The sequence below is a fragment of the Martes martes genome (genome assembly GCF_963455335.1).
Source record: "Martes martes genome assembly, chromosome: 6".
Lineage (NCBI taxonomy): Eukaryota > Metazoa > Chordata > Mammalia > Carnivora > Mustelidae > Martes > Martes martes.
Window position 1 is genome coordinate 13,848,278 of NC_137893.1, and position 16,862 is coordinate 13,865,139.

Below are 16,862 nucleotides of genomic sequence, written 5' to 3' on the forward strand. Positions count from 1 at the left end.
ATAAGGATAAAAACGACCTATCGGTCCTGTTCTATACTCGGATCAAAATTAAAATGGGCTTCAACCACTATCTTAAAGAAAAAACAATTTTATAAAGTAGTGTGGCTTGAATACACAAAGTGAAACGAATAGTTGAGGTGATCAGTTGGAGCTTTTTAAGTTGCAAAACCTGTTTTTGCTCTATATAATTTGGAGAGTCTTCTCATTCCTCCACTTCACTTTTCATTTGTAAGGAATGAATGGAGACAATGCAAGCTCATCTTATAAAAATTTCATACCTAACCTCAGTTTTGATTAGAGGACTCAAGGATGATTTAACCTTGCCAAGGGTCCCGTAATTACCCCTTGATTTTTAAAATTGCAAGTTTTCAGCTCTCTCAACAGTGAAAACATTTAGTACACTCTGCGCAAACTAGTTAAGTAGTGGGAGTTCCCGGACTGAGTCACAACCCTTGCCTCCCAAGGACTGTCTTGGTTATACTTACACCCTCATATCCATCCCTCCGGTGGGCTGCGAAAAGGTCTTTTGGAAAATGCAAAGCATTATACCAATAAACTTCAATATCCCTGGCACCAATCCGCTATCTCAAGATTTTTGGAGGGAGATGGATGTTGGGCTACCGAAGGCAGGACTCTTGAAGGTTTTGCTGCGCTCTGGTTTATTGGAACTTGGAATCACTCGATCTGTTTTAAAAGTACTAACGATAACTCGGAGTGAGGAGGGACGGGCAGGAGGCTCGGTGAGGAACGAAGTCGTTTGAAAGCAAGTCAATTTCGCGGCACACAAAGGCTGGAAAGATTTGGGGAAATCACTCTCCAGGTTGCCTTCGAGTACCCTAGTCCCGTCCTCATGAACACGAGTCTTACCGTCGAAAAGAGGAGAAGGAAAAAAAGGCTGTCCTCAGCCCCGCTAGCGGACTACACGGCCCTCCACCGCGGTACTCGAGATCCTCATTCAGGGCTTGGGACGTAAAACCTCGACGTCAGAAAACCGAGGGGCAACCTTCAGCGTCCCCGCCCTCCCGCCCGACACACCGCCCCGGCACGTTCAAGGAGGCGTTTCCGACCCAGCTTCTAAATGTGGATCACTTCCCGCTCCGCCCCCTTCCGGCCGCCGCGAATAATACGGCATTTAAATGCTTGCCGGAAGTTCCCGCCGAGGCTTTCGGGAGGCCCTTTAAAACTGGCGCGTGCGCCGGACGGGTCCGGTCAGTTCTCGCCGGTTTCGAAACTCCGCGAGGTGTCGCGAGATTCGCTGTACGAAACTTCCGGCTCTGGTTGACGTCGGTGGTTGCAGTTGAGCTATGCGGTCCCAGCTTCTGCGGGGTGCTGCTCGGTGTTTGTGGGCCCGCAAGATCGTCAGTCCGGCCCGCCGGCACCTCAGCTGCGGTAGCCTGCCGCTGGAGGAGCTGTTCGCCCGCGGCGGGCCCTTGCGGACCTTTCTGGAGCGCCAGGCAGGGTCTGAAGCCCAGTTGCAGGTCAGGGGGTCTGAGCTGCTGGCGACGGCCAAACTGCTGAGCGAGAAGGAGCGGGAGCTGCAGGAGACCGAGCACTTGCTACACGGTGAGGGTCGGGCCCGAGGGAACGGGATTCAAAGCAGATTCTTGACTCTTTATTTGCTTTTCCTACTATGCCGCTGGTCAGGTGTTCACACCTCCCTTAGTTAGAAGTTGTTTACTCAGTTGCAACCGTGTTTGGTTTGGATCAGAGGTCAAGGGGTAGTTGTGTGCATTCTCATCCCAATCTTTCGTGTTTGAGCCCTTATGCTCCCTTGACACAATGCTTTGCCCCCTTTTACAGAATTTAAGTGTATTGATTGCCTGCTCTCTGGTGGATGATCTTCAGCTCACCAAGGACAAGCTGTTACGGGCTTGAGAGCAGTGTTTCTCAAAGAGTGGTAGAGACCACCTGCGACAGTGCCAGGAGAGGTACATGCTAAGGCCAGATTTTGGACTCAGAATCTGAGACCTAGAAATTGGCGTTTTTAACAAGTTTCCTTAGTGATTTAGTGTGCATTTAAACATGGATGGGTCCTAAGTTTCTGCATTTCTACAAGCTCCCATGGACCGCACTTTGGCTAGCATGGCTCTAGAGAGGGTCACAGTGTATTCAGGGAGAGAAAATTAATACTACAGCTGAAAGTGAGAACAGATATCTGAACAGACACCTAGGGAAAGCAAGGAGAACTTGTTGGGAAGGCCTTGTGCAAAGATAAAGGTCCCTTCTTAGAGGATATTCAGAACAGTTTAACCTTTACTGATCTTTTACCATACTCTAGGCTTTGCTAAAATATTTTTATGTATTAACTCATCCAGTTGACATATCAGACTATGAAGTAGGTGCTATTAGCCTCATGCATCAGAAGAGGACCATGAGGCATAAACCTAAAATAACTGCTCAGGCTAAACAGCTTCTAAGGAAAGGAGTTTGGATTGGACTCACTCCAAATCTTGGGCTTTTAATCACTGTACTCTTTGTTAACCAGTGAAGGGGAGAGGTTATGGACAGTGGCAGGTTGAGACATTTTATAAGGGTGGGGGTGTGAAATACTAATCTAAAAAGGTTGATTTTATCCTGTTTGGCAGAAGGGAGCCAACAGAAGCTTTTAGCCTGCGGGAGTGAATGATAGAAATGGCTTTGTTGCTTGATTTGTGATAGTTTCGAAGTCAACCTGGAACGAGATTGCAGATGCCATGGAAAACAGAAGATTAATGCAATAGTCTGGGTGAGAGTTAAGGAGTATCTAAATTAAGTGATTTAACAGAAAAAGTAGATGCCCCGAAGTGGGGGGTGGGGGGTGGGGAGAGAGTTCATTAACCGTATTGGGAAAAAATACTTTTGGGGGAAAATTAAGTTGGTTTCATAGGTTAAGCCAAGCTTAAAAATCAAATGGATCTAAGGTTTAAGTATATTAAAAATCAAGCTGTAGAGAAGAGAATGTTAGAAAATTGTTACTGGCAAAACACAACTCACCTTTATATAACGATAGAAAATATCATTCAGCAACTCCTGAGTTTATGTCAGACACCACTAATTACCAAAAAAATATGGAACTACTTTTTAGCTTACAGCCTAGTGAAGAAGAGCAATGTTTAAGAAGTAAAAATACAAGTGGGTTTTAATTTAATTTATAAATTGTTTTAATTTCCGCAATAAACAGCAATATTATAAAAAGCAAAAGGTGGCATTTAAATAGATCTTGAGGAGAATACAGGAGGTTGCCAGACAGTGCAAGAGAAGGAGACTGAAGGCAGAGGTGACTTGCAAGAAGAAGGTACCAAATTGGAAGATTAGGATATAGCAGGAGCACAGAATAGGTCTGGGTGTCAACAATGGAATAGAAACTTGAAACCAGAAAGACAGATGATAACCCTTCCTGACAAAGAAAATGGATTTGTTCTTACAGACTGGGGGGAATTAGCATTATGTTTTGAAGCACAGAAGTGACATCTTTTTAAAGATTAATGTTGGCCTCAGTCCGAGGAAGAGGTGGTGGTAGTCAGGGACCTCAACAAGACAGATCTGGCAGCTTATGTCCTGAGAAGAGTGAAGAACAGCCAGAATTCTAAGAAAAATATTAAGCTTCTGGGTTCAGAACATGAGTGGTACTATTAATTAAAATGAGAATATAAAAGTTGGGTAAATTTTAGGAAAAAGATGTTTTGTGCTGAACGGGCAGCCCCATTTAACTAGGAGGACTTGTAAGTACATTCGGATAAAGATCATAATCTAAGTAAAAAAAACAACTGGCATATGAGAAAAACAGAGTCTGAATATTCATGAGAACTCTCCACATACACTTGATAAAGTTCTGAAGCAGATGAGAGTACTCAGGAAGAATTTGTAGAGATAGAAATAAGATGCTAACAAAGACAGAAACACATAGTATTTGAGGAGCAGGCAGAGGAGGAAGCTATAAAAGATCAAGAAAGACCAGGCAATTGGGTTATGGACATCGGGGAGGGTATGTGCTATGGTGAGTGCTGTAAAGTGTGTAAACCTGGTGATTCACAGACCTGTACCCCTGGGGCTAATAATACATTATATGTTAATAAAAAATAAAAAAATTTAAAGAATAAAAAAAAAGAATAGGCAGACCTTTGGGACCTTGAATAAGATAAATGAAGCTAAAAAAACCAATTAAAATTTCAAGTAAGGGATTGTTGATATCTGATTAAAAAGGGCTCAGCTTTTCAGCTCACACTGAAATAGGCCTTTAGATTTGGCAATTTTGTCATGGGTGATTTTGATAAAAATGGTGTTATTAATATGATTATGAAATCCACTGTAAGAACTTGAGAAGTAAATGAGAATTAACAAGAGAAGTAATAAACATGGTTGGTAGGTAGGTAGAAGTTTGGGTAGGAAAAGGGGGGGGGTGATAACAAGTGGGTACTTGAAAGGTTGAAGAGAAAAAGACCCTTAAACTTGTTGATTAATAATACTGAGAAAGAACTAGTATATTTCCATTGCCTAGGAATAACTATTCAGTTTAAACCCTCTAGAGCCAGTAGCCACATATGGCTGATGAGCACCTGTAATGTAGTTGAATTGAGATGTACTATAAGGATAAAATAACAGACTTCAAAGACCTACTATAAAAAAAAAATCTGTGATATTTTTAAAGTACATGTTGAAATGATAATGTTTTGGGTATACTGGATTAAAAAAATGTCATATTAAAATTAAAACTACTTGTAGACCTTAATTCCTTAGCCTTACAGAAGAACTGCATTTCAGAATTGAAAGGGACCTTGGAGGTCAACCAGCCCAGCTCCTTCATTTTTCTCAAGATAATGGAGACTCAGAGAAATTGTATATGTTGGCCTAAGAGAACTTAGTGGTTAAACTAGGACTAGAATTCATTTTTCCTTTTTCTGCTTCAACACATTTGCCATTTCACCAAATTTCTTCCATGCCAAATTCTTGCCAGAATTTCTTGTCTTCCCACCAACACTTCTCATCATTCCTTATTTCACTGTTTGTGTTGTTCTTACCTTTCCTTGAGTTAATGCTTCTTTCTGTTTTCTGCCCATCCCCCAAATAAACACAGAAACCATCTTTTAGGGTGCTACCATTTTAATATTTAATCACCTAGTGTTTTAGGTTGTTACTCTTTGTGAGTTTTTCCCCCCTAGAAAAATATAAAGAAACTAAAATTATCTAAAACCCTGCCTTGAGAGCACATATTACATATTATTATCTCTAACTTCCAGCATAGTTAGATCTTCATTAATGAACAGACATACAAACTGATACTCTGGAACAGTCTGATCTTTCACCAAAGTGAGCTCAACAAAGAGTTATGTGTAAGAGCTAAAAAAAATTTCTCTTTTCTCCTTTCTGTAGGTTGCATGTTGTCCATAGGATAGAGGGATGAGAAGGTATATTTTGTAAGGTAAAATGAGACCTCAAAGATGAAGTAAGAGAGTAAAGCGAGTTGGGCAGGGAGTACTTCATGTAAATATGTGATCATGAGGCAGGATCTGAATGATTGGGTGGATATTTATTTTATATTAATGAAATATTTGTTAAAGGGATAATAAATAACTTTCTATTTTTTAATTCAGTTGTGGTTTAACTGATGAAACTTTCTGTTCCCCTTCTGTTAGTCTAAGTTGGAAAACTAAAAGCATATTTGTTAATATGAATATTTCATAGAGGTAGAATTATAGAATAGTTTAATAGCTTCTTTATTTTTTTGTAGATTCTTTTTTATTTTACTTATGTCATCAGGAAAAATGTTTAAAAGTTACATACTTAAATAAATAAATAAAATAAAATAAATAAATAAATAATAAAATGAATGCATAAAATGCTACTTTTAATTAATGCAGTTATTAAAAGGACAAGATGGACATTTATTTTTCCTTCAGCTACAATAATAATAAAATAACAACCTTGAATTCTGTTGGCAATTTGACAGTAAGGAAAACTTAACCTACTGCTTTATTTTTGCAGATGAAAATGAAGACTTAAGGAAACTTGCAGAGAATGAAATATCCTCTTGCCAAAAAGAAATAACTCAGTTGAAGCATAAGGTATGGGATCCTGCAAAGAATAAGCATTTGTGCTATTACTTCTAATGAATTTTATTAGAAGTTTATAAAAACAACTCAGGAACCGGGTAGCTTATTAGTATTTAGAATTATAAATTTTTTTAAAGCAGGAAAAAGCATATTCCATGTGGTCCTATTTTTATTATACCAAAAGGATTGGAGAGATGTGGGGAAAAAAGGTGACTGTTACATCGATAGGATTTTTCAGAAAAGCAATGAAATAAGTATCAGTATTATATCCCCCCCCCAACCTTTAGGTTTTTTAAGAGAGGTGAGAGTGGGGGTAGATGATGGGTAGAAGAAGTTATGAAGCAGTGGTATATGGTGAGCTCCTTGGCAGCAGGAGTATTTCTTTACCGTTTTGTCTCTGGCACTATTAGAGTGCCAGACCTAGAGTGGGCCCTTGGGCTTTTAGAACTAAACTATAGTGCTTCAGTCTTATATCTAGGAGAGTCTATAGGCATTAGATGAAGAGTAATCATTATATTAAATTAGAACCACTCTTTGCTCATTCTGGAAACTAGAGCTTAAAGATCTACAGTAGTGGGACACCTGGGTGGTTAAGTCAGTTAAGCGCCTGCCTTTGGCTTGTGTCATGATCCCAGAGTCTTGGGATCAAGTCCCTCACTGGGCTCCCTGCTTACTGGGAAGTCTGCTTCTCCCTCTCCCTCTGCTGCTCCCCTTGCTTGTGTTCTCTCTCTCTGACAAATAAAAACCTTAAAAAAAAAAAAAAAAGATTTACAGTAGTTATCTCTGAGTATATAAGTAAAAGGACATGGCAAGGTGAGGAAGGAGCCCAGAAAAGGGGGAGCTTAATTTAAAGATTCTGTCTTATCTAAACAAATATGGACTCATCAAAAGTTAATGTCTTTACCACTCATTCCAGAGACCACTTCTACTATGAAGTGTAAAGCCTCATGTAACTTGCCTTCTAGCCATTTTCTAATTTTTTTGTGAAATAAAAGGACATATGTATTAAAGGTTTCTGTTCATTGACTAGTAATGAACAAACATAAATTCAGTCATTTACTCAAGATTTGAATGATCATGTTGTATTGGCATAGGCTAGAGAGATGAAGAAGTAGTAACAACTATAAGTCCCAACCAGCATGAAGTGTGGTATTTCAAAATTCAGGCAGATCTGGGCTCAAGTTCTAGTTCTTCCACTTTCTAGCTGTATGTTTTTCGTCAACTGGATTATTCAACTAAACAAAGCTTAGTTAAACTTAGTTTTCACATCTTAAGTAGACCTGTTAATGCAATCTTCCCAAGATTGATTTCAAAATTAAAGTATTTAAAGTGCTTAGCAAAGTACCTGTTCATATATCAGGGGACCAATAAAATGTTGGTAGCTTTTCTTATTCAGTTCACCTAACCTAAGAAGCTTTCATTCTGTATTAGTACATACTGAGGGGTAAAAGACATCCTAGCAGGAGGAATGATCAAGGCAGGAGGATTTGAGTTCTCATGTCTGCTCTGCCAACAAACACTTTTCCCTTTAGCAAGTCATTTAGTCTCTGTTAACCTCACTTTCCTTTACATTGAAAATAAGGGAAGTGGACCATATCATTTCTTAGGGCCTTTTCAGTCCCAGTATTACAAATTTCTCTTCTAAATTAAAGAAGCTTAAAAAGATAGAGTCAGAATCTTCTTTTGCATTCTGTACACAGTATAGTGCTCTACTCACAACAAACTCTTACTTATTAACTGAATAGAGGACCAACATAAAATTACACATGAACACCAAAAAGAAACAAAACAATGCAATGCAAGTTTCAGCTGGATTTTACAGCATTTATAATATAGCTGTTAGACTAATATTTTAGAGAAGTTATACATTACTATATGGTTTTCCTTGGCAAGATAGTTGAAGATCAGTCAGGAGTACTGTGTGCTTAGAGAAACTTTAAGTAAATTGAGTATTTAGCATCCTGCATCTAATGATTTAGTTTTATTTTTTAAGTTTTAAATAATTACTAATTATAGGAGGGGTGATATTTTTGTATTTACAGATTATTTTACTTTTGGTTCCCTCAGAAGAAACAGATGAAAATGATTTGATCCTGGAGGTAACTGCAGGAGTTGGGGGTCAGGAGGCAATGTTGTTTACTTCAGAGATGTTTGATATGTATCAGCAATATGCTGCATTTAAAAGATGGCATTTTGAAACCCTGGAGTATTTTCCAAGTGAAATAGGTCAGTAAACTGTTTAATTCATTTTGGGAAGAGTACAGATTTAGTTTATCTACGTGTGTGCTAGGATAAGGGTTGGAAAGACCATGACTAAGCTTTAGAATTTATTGATAAGGAAGTTTACCTGATTTTAATGCTCATCATTTACTTAATAATTTTGAATGCAAATGTGCCAATTTTGAAGTGGCCTATAAAATGTTAATCATTCACTATTCACCACTGAATGATTAATGGTCTTTTAAAAGTGGTCTTTTAGGCATGTCATTGAATCAGTTCACTAATACCATACATGTTTTATGTTTAGATGTTATTAGCAATCAAGGTATTAAGTATTAAAACACTGAGTTTCATGGGCTTGCTAAAGTTTTTCAATATGCTTTACATTCTGTATGTTTATATGGTTTCATGGCTCTTTTAAATACATTTCAAGATAGAGGAAGTGATGGACAATTGCTTATAAGTAGCAAGAATAATAATACTGTTTTCCCAATATTTTCAAGGTGGCCTTAGACATGCATCTGCCAGCATTGGGGGTTTAGAAGCCTATAAGCATATGAAATTTGAAGGAGGTGTGCACAGAGTACAAAGAGTGCCGAAGACAGAGAAGCAAGGCCGCATCCATACTAGCACCATGACTGTAGCAATCTTACCCCAACCGACTGAGGTAAGGCATCACAATCTCCCCTTGGAATCCTGGGCCCAGCACAGTGCTCTGCCCCCAGAGTTATAACTCACTTTACTGAAGTGATATTCAGTACTAAATTCCTTTTCTTATCATTTGGCCTTCATCACATATTTTTTTGGGGAGAATCTCTTACCTCGATTCAAAAAGTATGATTTCACAATAGATGGTAACAATTAAAGATGTATAAAGGAAGGATCTAATCTTGTATTATTTATTAATTTTTCTCCACCACTAAGCTTAAAGGAGTTATTCTGAGATCATCTCTATAGGAGGAACAGTATTAACCTACTTTAAATAGGGCTTAATACTGATTACTTTCATAACGATTTTTGCTTTATCTGACTTTTCCAGAGTAGCAAGAATCCTGTTTTAACAAGGGTAACTACTTAACAGAATTGCTGCTTCATAACCCAGTCACACTAAAATGTAAATCTATTGTTACAGTGTTCATACAGGGCTTTTGTCCTGTGCCAGTTTCCATGTGCCTCTCCTCTGCCTTGAAATATGTTTAAGCCCTTCTTTACTTAAAATTAAACAAAGTAAAGCCTTCTCATAGTTCTTAAGCTAGCATTTTTTATGTTGTTTTTTAAACTCAGAAGTAATCCACAAAACTCACATTATTAGTTCCTGTATTCCCATTTCTAATATTAACTAAGTTCTATTCATGTGGTAAGAAGAGGGTAATTTATATTCTTAAAATTAAACTTTCTTAATCTTATATCAATTCTGTATGTGATGTGTATTTGTATTTATAAATGGATAGTTCTTGCCTTTGAACAGTTCATATACATGTGATATTTTTAAATCCCAATATTTCCTCTTGTGTATAGATTAATCTGGTAATTAACCCAAAAGATTTACGAATTGATACTAAGCGAGCGAGCGGAGCTGGAGGACAGCATGTAAATACCACGGACAGTGCTGTCCGGATAGTTCATCTTCCAACAGGTACGCACTTATCCCTGCAACATAAAACTTGGAAGAAAGAAATCAAATTCTGAATAACTTGACTAATTTTCCACTGGAATAGATCCTTAATTACCAGAATATATACTACTAAGGATTATTATTAAATACTTTATTTAGAATCCTTAGATGCAACTCTGCAAAGCCAGGAAGATGGAAGGATCTAACCCCATACTGGTGACCATGAAGAAAAGGTGTGGATAGTCAGTCCTTCCAGGTAGCTTCTTGAAGCTTACACCTTGTAAATACCACTATTAAAAGGAAATCCTGGGCACCTGGCTGGCTCGGTCGGGTAGGTCATTGGACTTTGATCTTAGGGTCATGAGTTCAATACCCAGGCTGGTGTGGAGCCTACTTAAAATAATAAAAATAAATAGGGGCCCCTGGGTGGCTCAGAGGGTTAAAGCCTCTGCCTTCGGCTCCGGGTCATGATCCCAGGGTCCTGGGATCGAGCTCCGCATCAGGCTCTCTCCTTGGCGGGGAGCCTGCTTCCTCCTCTCTCTCTCTGTCTGCCTCTCTGCCTACTTGTGATCTCTCTCTGTTGAAAAAATAAATAAAATCTTTAAAAATAATAATAATAATAAATAAAAGGAAATCCTTAGAATGAAGTCATTATCATGGGTTCTTTTTTGTCAGAAAATGCTCTACATCACTAGTTCTTAGCCTTCTTTGAAAGGAGGGGGGCATGGACTCCTTTGAGAAAATGAAAGCTTGGACTCGCTACCCAGAGACATGCTCACCTGCAAATTGCTACACTTAACTCCAGGCCTGCTTCTCCATGAAGTCCACTCACAAACTTCCAGCAGTTCTGACTGTAGATAGGCAATGGAGCTGTATCTAAATGTTTCTTAAGTCTTCAGTCTACTATCAGGGGAAACCAAATGTGCTTTACAATCATTACTGCAGTGATTTACGTATGATAAAGCATATGGATAGCAAACCTCAGTTACCTAGAAAGAATACAAGAATCTTTTACGGTGACTAGTCTCAAATAGGAATAATTCTCATGGATCAGCAGTGGTTTATAGGAGTGGACTGATAGGTTTTTGATTTTTAGGTTTATGAGGAACTCTTCAAGTTATACTTCAAGATGATGTCTGTGTAATACGTAGTATGTAAACAGGAATAGGAAAAAAAAGTGGATGAAAATCCTCATAAAAATATGAATAGTGAGTATCTTCGGTAGGATTAACTTATTTTTGTTCTTACTACTTTAAAAAAATTATGGTGGCTAGCTAAGGATATGGGAAAATAATCCATATTAAATAATAAGTGCTTATTGTTCCGTATGTCTGCTTTCAATATGAATATATTTTGCAGTGTAGCTTAGGCTTAAATTTTCAGTTTTCTGAGAACTCTATAAAAGTTATTTGTTAACAGTCTTTTTTATTAGAGCTGTTTTCTCTCCTCATAAAGGAAGAAGAAAAAGAAGGAAAAAGAGTATTCCTTGATAATAAATGAAGAAGATTTTCCTACTAAAACTCTTTAATAATTCTCATAACACTATTCAGGTGTTGTTTCTGAATGCCAACAAGAGAGATCTCAACTGAAAAACAGAGAGATGGCTATGAAAAAGCTACGTGCAAAACTGTACAGCATGTATCTAGAAGAAGAAACAAGGAAAAGATATAGTGCTAGAAAGATTCAGGTAAAACTGATTTAAAGATGCTCTGAAAGATAAAAATATTTTTAGATAACCCAGTTTTTATATATGATAAAACTGTTTCAATGTATTTCTTAAAATAAGGAAACAGTTCAAGTAGCTCAACCTAGGGGGTTTTATTTGTTTTATAGTAATTTTAAATCTCTGCCCTAGTTTCTATATTCAAGGGCTTGTTTTTTCAGACTTTTAATCAAAGTTACTAAAAAAAGGTATATGGAATCCCTATTTTTTAATACTTTGAAAATTATGGAAGAAAGTTGGAAAGCAAACTGAACTTTCTTCCTATTTGGTATTTAATTTTATAATTACAGAGCCCTTTATTAATTTCTTCTTAAGGGAATTTACTACTGTTTATTATCACTGAAAATGATCAGATTAATTCACTGAAGTTTTTATATATAGACACACACACACACACACATATATATCCACACACATACATATATTTAACTACCATTTGAATACCATCTCTGTTCAGCTGTATGTATATATCATCATGATGTAGTAGGTATTATTTGTATTTTATGGATAGGGAAACTAAAGTTGAAATAAATGTCTAAAGTCATAGAGCACTGAAATAGCAGAGAAAAGATCAAATGCTATAAATTTATTGGCCTTTAAAGCCAGTATTTTGTTTTTCTGTTATGTTCCTGTGTTATTTGAGGATTCAAAATGTTTAAAACTTGGTTCTTACATTGTGTTTTAAATTATAAATCAAGAGCTTAATCTCCAGATAAGTTAAATTTATCGGTTTAGTTGCCTGAATCTAACCGTATCTCTTATCTTTTTATATAGGTTGGAACTAAAGGAAGGTCAGAGAAAATAAGAACATATAATTTTCCACAGAACCGGGTCACAGATCACAGAATAAACAAGTCACTTCATGATCTTGAAACTTTTATGCAAGGCGGGTATCTGCTGGATGAACTTGTACAGTCATTGAAGGACTATGCTGATTATGAATCTTTAGTAGAAATTATTTCCAAAAAAGCCTGACTTATTATTAAAGACTTTTATAGCTTATGAAAATTCACAGCGAATTACATTGTGTGTTAAGTACTCACTAGTATCCTCTTAAAAAACATGAGTTAACTCAGATACACAGAAGTAATGTGTGTATTTTTAAGACAGATAATTTATATAAATCTTCTCTTAGTGTATTAGTAAAAAATACACAATACAAACATGACTGGTTATATATTTTGGACTCTTCCTATGAGAAGTACACAGACAAAAACAGTACTTTATTTTATGTAAAATGTTTAATAAATGATCACAAATTTAATGAAAAACTTCAAACATACAATAATATGATAATAAATACTGTATTAGTCAAAGTCTGATTAAGAGGCAGAAACCATACCATGAATTTGAACAGGGGTAATTCTGATAACAAAGACTTTTTAACTTGTAATAGGATAAGCTATTAGGAGATAAGAGCAACTCATATACTAGGATTGAGGAAGAGAACCCAAGGGAAGAACACCTTTCGAAGGGGCTCCCCAAAGGTAGAGTCAGACCTACTCGAGAGACCATGGCTTTGGCCCACTTAACAGGGAAGTTCCCTGGACCAGAGCTGGTCTGCAGGTGGTAATGGATCAGGCCTTGCAGACAGAACCTCAAACCCTCTGGAACAAACGGTAAGCAAGCAGCCTCCCACCAGGGTGTCCGCAAAACTTGTTGGAGGGTTAAGCATCCGTTTGTATCTGCATTAGTCAGGATTCTTCAGAGAAACCGAACCAATGGGATACATGAGACTTACTAGGAGGAACTGGCAGATATGACTTGTAAAGGCTGTCAAGTTCAAAATCTGCAACGTGAGCAAGCAGGCTGGAGAGAGCCAGGGGAACTGAAGCTGCAGTTCTAGTCCCAAAGCAACCTGCTTGGAGAACTCCCACTCAGGGGAGGTCAGTCTTTTTTCAGGCCTTCAACTGTTTGGATGAAGCCATCCACATTATGAAGGGCATTCCGCTTTACTCAGAGGTCATAGATTTAAATGTTAATTTCATCCAAAAACACCTTACAGAAACATCCAGAGTAATGTGGACTAAGTATCTTGGCACCCTGTAAACACATGGTCCTAGAGCACCCCGGGCAGCTGTGCCCCCAGATCAGAAACAAGAAGAGAAACCCCTTCCTCCTGCGTGTCCTCCTACCACCCCTTACTGACAAAGGACACAGGTCCAGCTGCAGCATCACAGAGTAGGGCAATGATGGATAGGTAATTTGTTGCCAAGGGGTAACAATTGGGTAACTGGCACAAACACCCATATGTGTTACCTAATTTCAATAATGCTTCCGTATTTTCTTGGTATTAGAAGTTACAAATATCATTAAAATATTTCCACGTGCATTGTTAAAAATAAGGATATTCTCCTTAACCATTTACTATCACACAAAATTCACAGTTATTCCCTAATATCTTCAAGTACCCAATTGAAATGCCCTCAGTTCTCCCCAGATACCTTAATTGACTTCAGACCAGGATCCAACTAAGGATCACACATGAAATCTGGTGGTTACATTGCTTAAGTCTAGAACAGCCCTTCCAACTGCTACCCCTTTTTTTCATGACATTGCACTGATGGTCATTTCAGATTAGGCCACTATGGTGTCATTTAACTTGGTCCTCAAGCACAGTATTACCTACAAACTGGAAGTTAGAGCTTAGGACTCCACTAGTTTTGCATACTCCCTTTCCTCATTGAAATGTACACTGAAGTCAGGTTTGAAGGCACTGAGACAAAAAAGATTCTCTAAAATACAGATGATGACAGATGAGACAAAGGACTTCACCTTTGTGAAAGGAGAATTATTGTTTAAAGTGAGCTTAAAGCTGAATCGGCATGATCTTTATCAGCATTTTTTCTTCAGAAGATTTATAAGTTTAGTGGCTCTTATTTGCCATGGGATTCCTGGTTATGATCAGCTCCTTTGTGAGAAGTCAGACCCCAGAGAAGTAAGGCCTAAAAGGGAAGGAAACCTGGGAATGTCTGATTGAGGCCGCACAGCTATAAAGGACCTCTTGGTATTGACGGGAACACTGAGTACTTGATATATCAACAGGAGATATATATATATATCAACACTGAGTACTTGATATATCAACAGGAGACACCCCATTATTCTCCCAGGGTAAGAACTACTACAGACACAACAATGGGAGACACCCCATTGTTCTCCCAGGGTGAAAATTACTACTACAAGGAAGTAAATTCAACTGGTTTACCTACTGAAGAGAAGACGATAGCAAAGGAAGAAAGAAAAGAACTGTAGGAGAAGTCCGTTATTCCATACAAAAGTGAGAGAAGTTGGAAATACTGACTCAAGTTTTTGAAAACGTGAGATACACAAAGGACTACAATTACAAGAAGAGCTCTACCTGGTAGATAGTGTTAAATTTATAGTAGTTACAACAAGGTAGGATGCCCAGAGGGAAAAAAATGATTTAATTATTAAGGCTATATGACTGACGTGTTAAAGAATTACAAGAAATTTAGTTAACTTCCCCAATTGCATGCCTTTCTCTATTTGTTGGAATCTACGGTAGAATGAATCTTTGTAAGCATATATATACACTACATAAATTTAAAACTGTTTTATTGTGGGCTAATGGGTTTCTTTTCATAAGTCAACCTGTATTAATTACCAAATTTCCTTTAGAGCCCTAACTTGTGCTAACTCTCAGAGTAATTTTCTCTTGCTAGTTTATTCTTAGGATTTTAAAGCTGGCCAAAGATTATCAAATACATCAGAGAATTTTATTTTGAGAAAAATCCCTCTCCCTTATAACACTCTGCTTATGAAAGGCACTCTATCTTCACCAGAACATTTGATGAAAATGGTTTTCGGTGACCTACACAACTTAAAAATACAGCAAGTCCTGTTCATTAGACCATATTCTGTTCTGCAAAAGGCCCATGCAACTCTGTGTCTCCCAGTTTGTTTCTTTTGGTTTCCTTTTTAAATGAAAAGGACATATCTACATGCTACTAAATATTACAACATATTATTACTGAATTTCTCTTGACCTAATAGTTAATAATTAGAAAAGTTGGATTGAGATTATGAAGGGTCTCAAATGTTAGATTTCATTTGTAAATAAGCTATTAAAAGTTGAGTTATTTCCCCCCTTACCTGTCTCCACTCCCTCATTCCCAGCCCCATGGGAAGGTATGAATGAGAGCTGAACGAATGAAGTCGGAAAAGACCTTTTCATCAGTTTTTAAACTTCCCGTCCATTAGAACATCACAGCTGGTTGGAAGTCATCACAGTACCTACATAATTCTAACAATGTAAGTTAAAGATATGTATTAGTAGATGTTTTATGAACACATGCAGAGTAATTGGCAGATTCTGGTCTGTGAACTGACATTGGCTTCCACTTCACTCACTAATCTAAATTAGTTATTCCTAGATTAACAAATGTAATTTTTGGAACATAGGGAAAGATAAAAGTAGAGCAACACAGTCTTGGCATGAAGCCTATTGGAACACGAAGTCTAACGTTTTAAGGGCCTTGGAATTTGCAGCTGTCTGCACAAACAATACATCTTTATGGTTATCTTCATTATAAGCCATGCCTTGTTGCTCCTATCTGCCTTTGCTTATGCTGCCCTCTCTGCCTAGAACAGACACTTGGTTTACCTCAGCAGACTTCAAGTTCCAACCTAAAGGGCACTTTAACCCCTGGGCAGAATTAACTGCCCTTCTTTGGTATTCCACAGTACTTTACCATACCAGATGACAACATTACAGCAAGGTAATAACCTCAGTGGTTTACCCCTGTCTCAGGACTGTGTCTAATAAGGAAATGGGAAAGAGTGGGTCAGGGAATAGAATAAGCATGTATTGCCAGACTTCTCACATTGTCTCATTAATGGACAAAAAGTCGTTTTCTTCATTCTTGTTTCCTCAGGACCCAACATTATGCTACAATAGGCACTAAACAGATGTCTAAAAGGCAGTTATATCTAAAGTATCTATCTACAAAGCTGATGTTCAGAAAAAACAGAACTTAATTTCCAAGTGGCCTACAATAGCAGTTAATCAAAACACATTCAGTTGGAATAGCAATTCTGAAGAAGCGTAAACAAAACAATCACTATACTTTAAATTTAACTTGTCATATTCCTCTATGACCCATTTCTCACTATGTAATCTCCGTTTCTTTAATGGCACTACCATTCTCCCGCTCTCAAATTTAAAATGTCCTCTTTAAAAAAAAAAAAAGATTGTCTTTTCCTCACATGCAGTTTATTGCTAAATCCTACTCTCTTAAACATTCTAATAATC

The 16,862-nt window shown here is 37.6% G+C and overlaps 1 protein-coding gene across 9 annotated transcripts; it reads left to right on the forward strand.

The window, feature by feature from the left end:
* Nucleotides 1-1,161: 1,161 nt before the first annotated feature.
* Nucleotides 1,162-15,161, forward strand: MTRF1L (mitochondrial translation release factor 1 like). Of its 9 annotated transcripts, none has more exons than XR_013966956.1 (8): nucleotides 1,255-1,563; nucleotides 5,962-6,041; nucleotides 8,072-8,255; nucleotides 8,753-8,916; nucleotides 9,768-9,885; nucleotides 10,961-11,072; nucleotides 11,320-11,551; nucleotides 12,362-12,598. XR_013966956.1 is itself a non-coding variant. In XM_080805537.1 (7 exons), the coding sequence occupies exons 1-7, from the start codon at nucleotides 1,305-1,307 to the stop codon at nucleotides 12,560-12,562; spliced, it is 1,143 nt and encodes a 380-aa protein (XP_080661663.1). In that variant the 5' UTR covers nucleotides 1,162-1,304; the 3' UTR covers nucleotides 12,563-15,161. The 9 variants fall into 9 exon arrangements, 3 of the variants coding, with proteins under 3 accessions (XP_080661663.1, XP_080661664.1, XP_080661665.1); XR_013966959.1 differs by lacking the exon at nucleotides 10,961-11,072 and adding an exon at nucleotides 10,024-10,120 and having other exon boundaries at nucleotides 1,277-1,563; nucleotides 12,362-12,591; XM_080805537.1 differs by lacking the exon at nucleotides 10,961-11,072 and having other exon boundaries at nucleotides 1,162-1,563; nucleotides 11,415-11,551; nucleotides 12,362-15,161.
* Nucleotides 15,162-16,862: the final 1,701 nt, after the last annotated feature.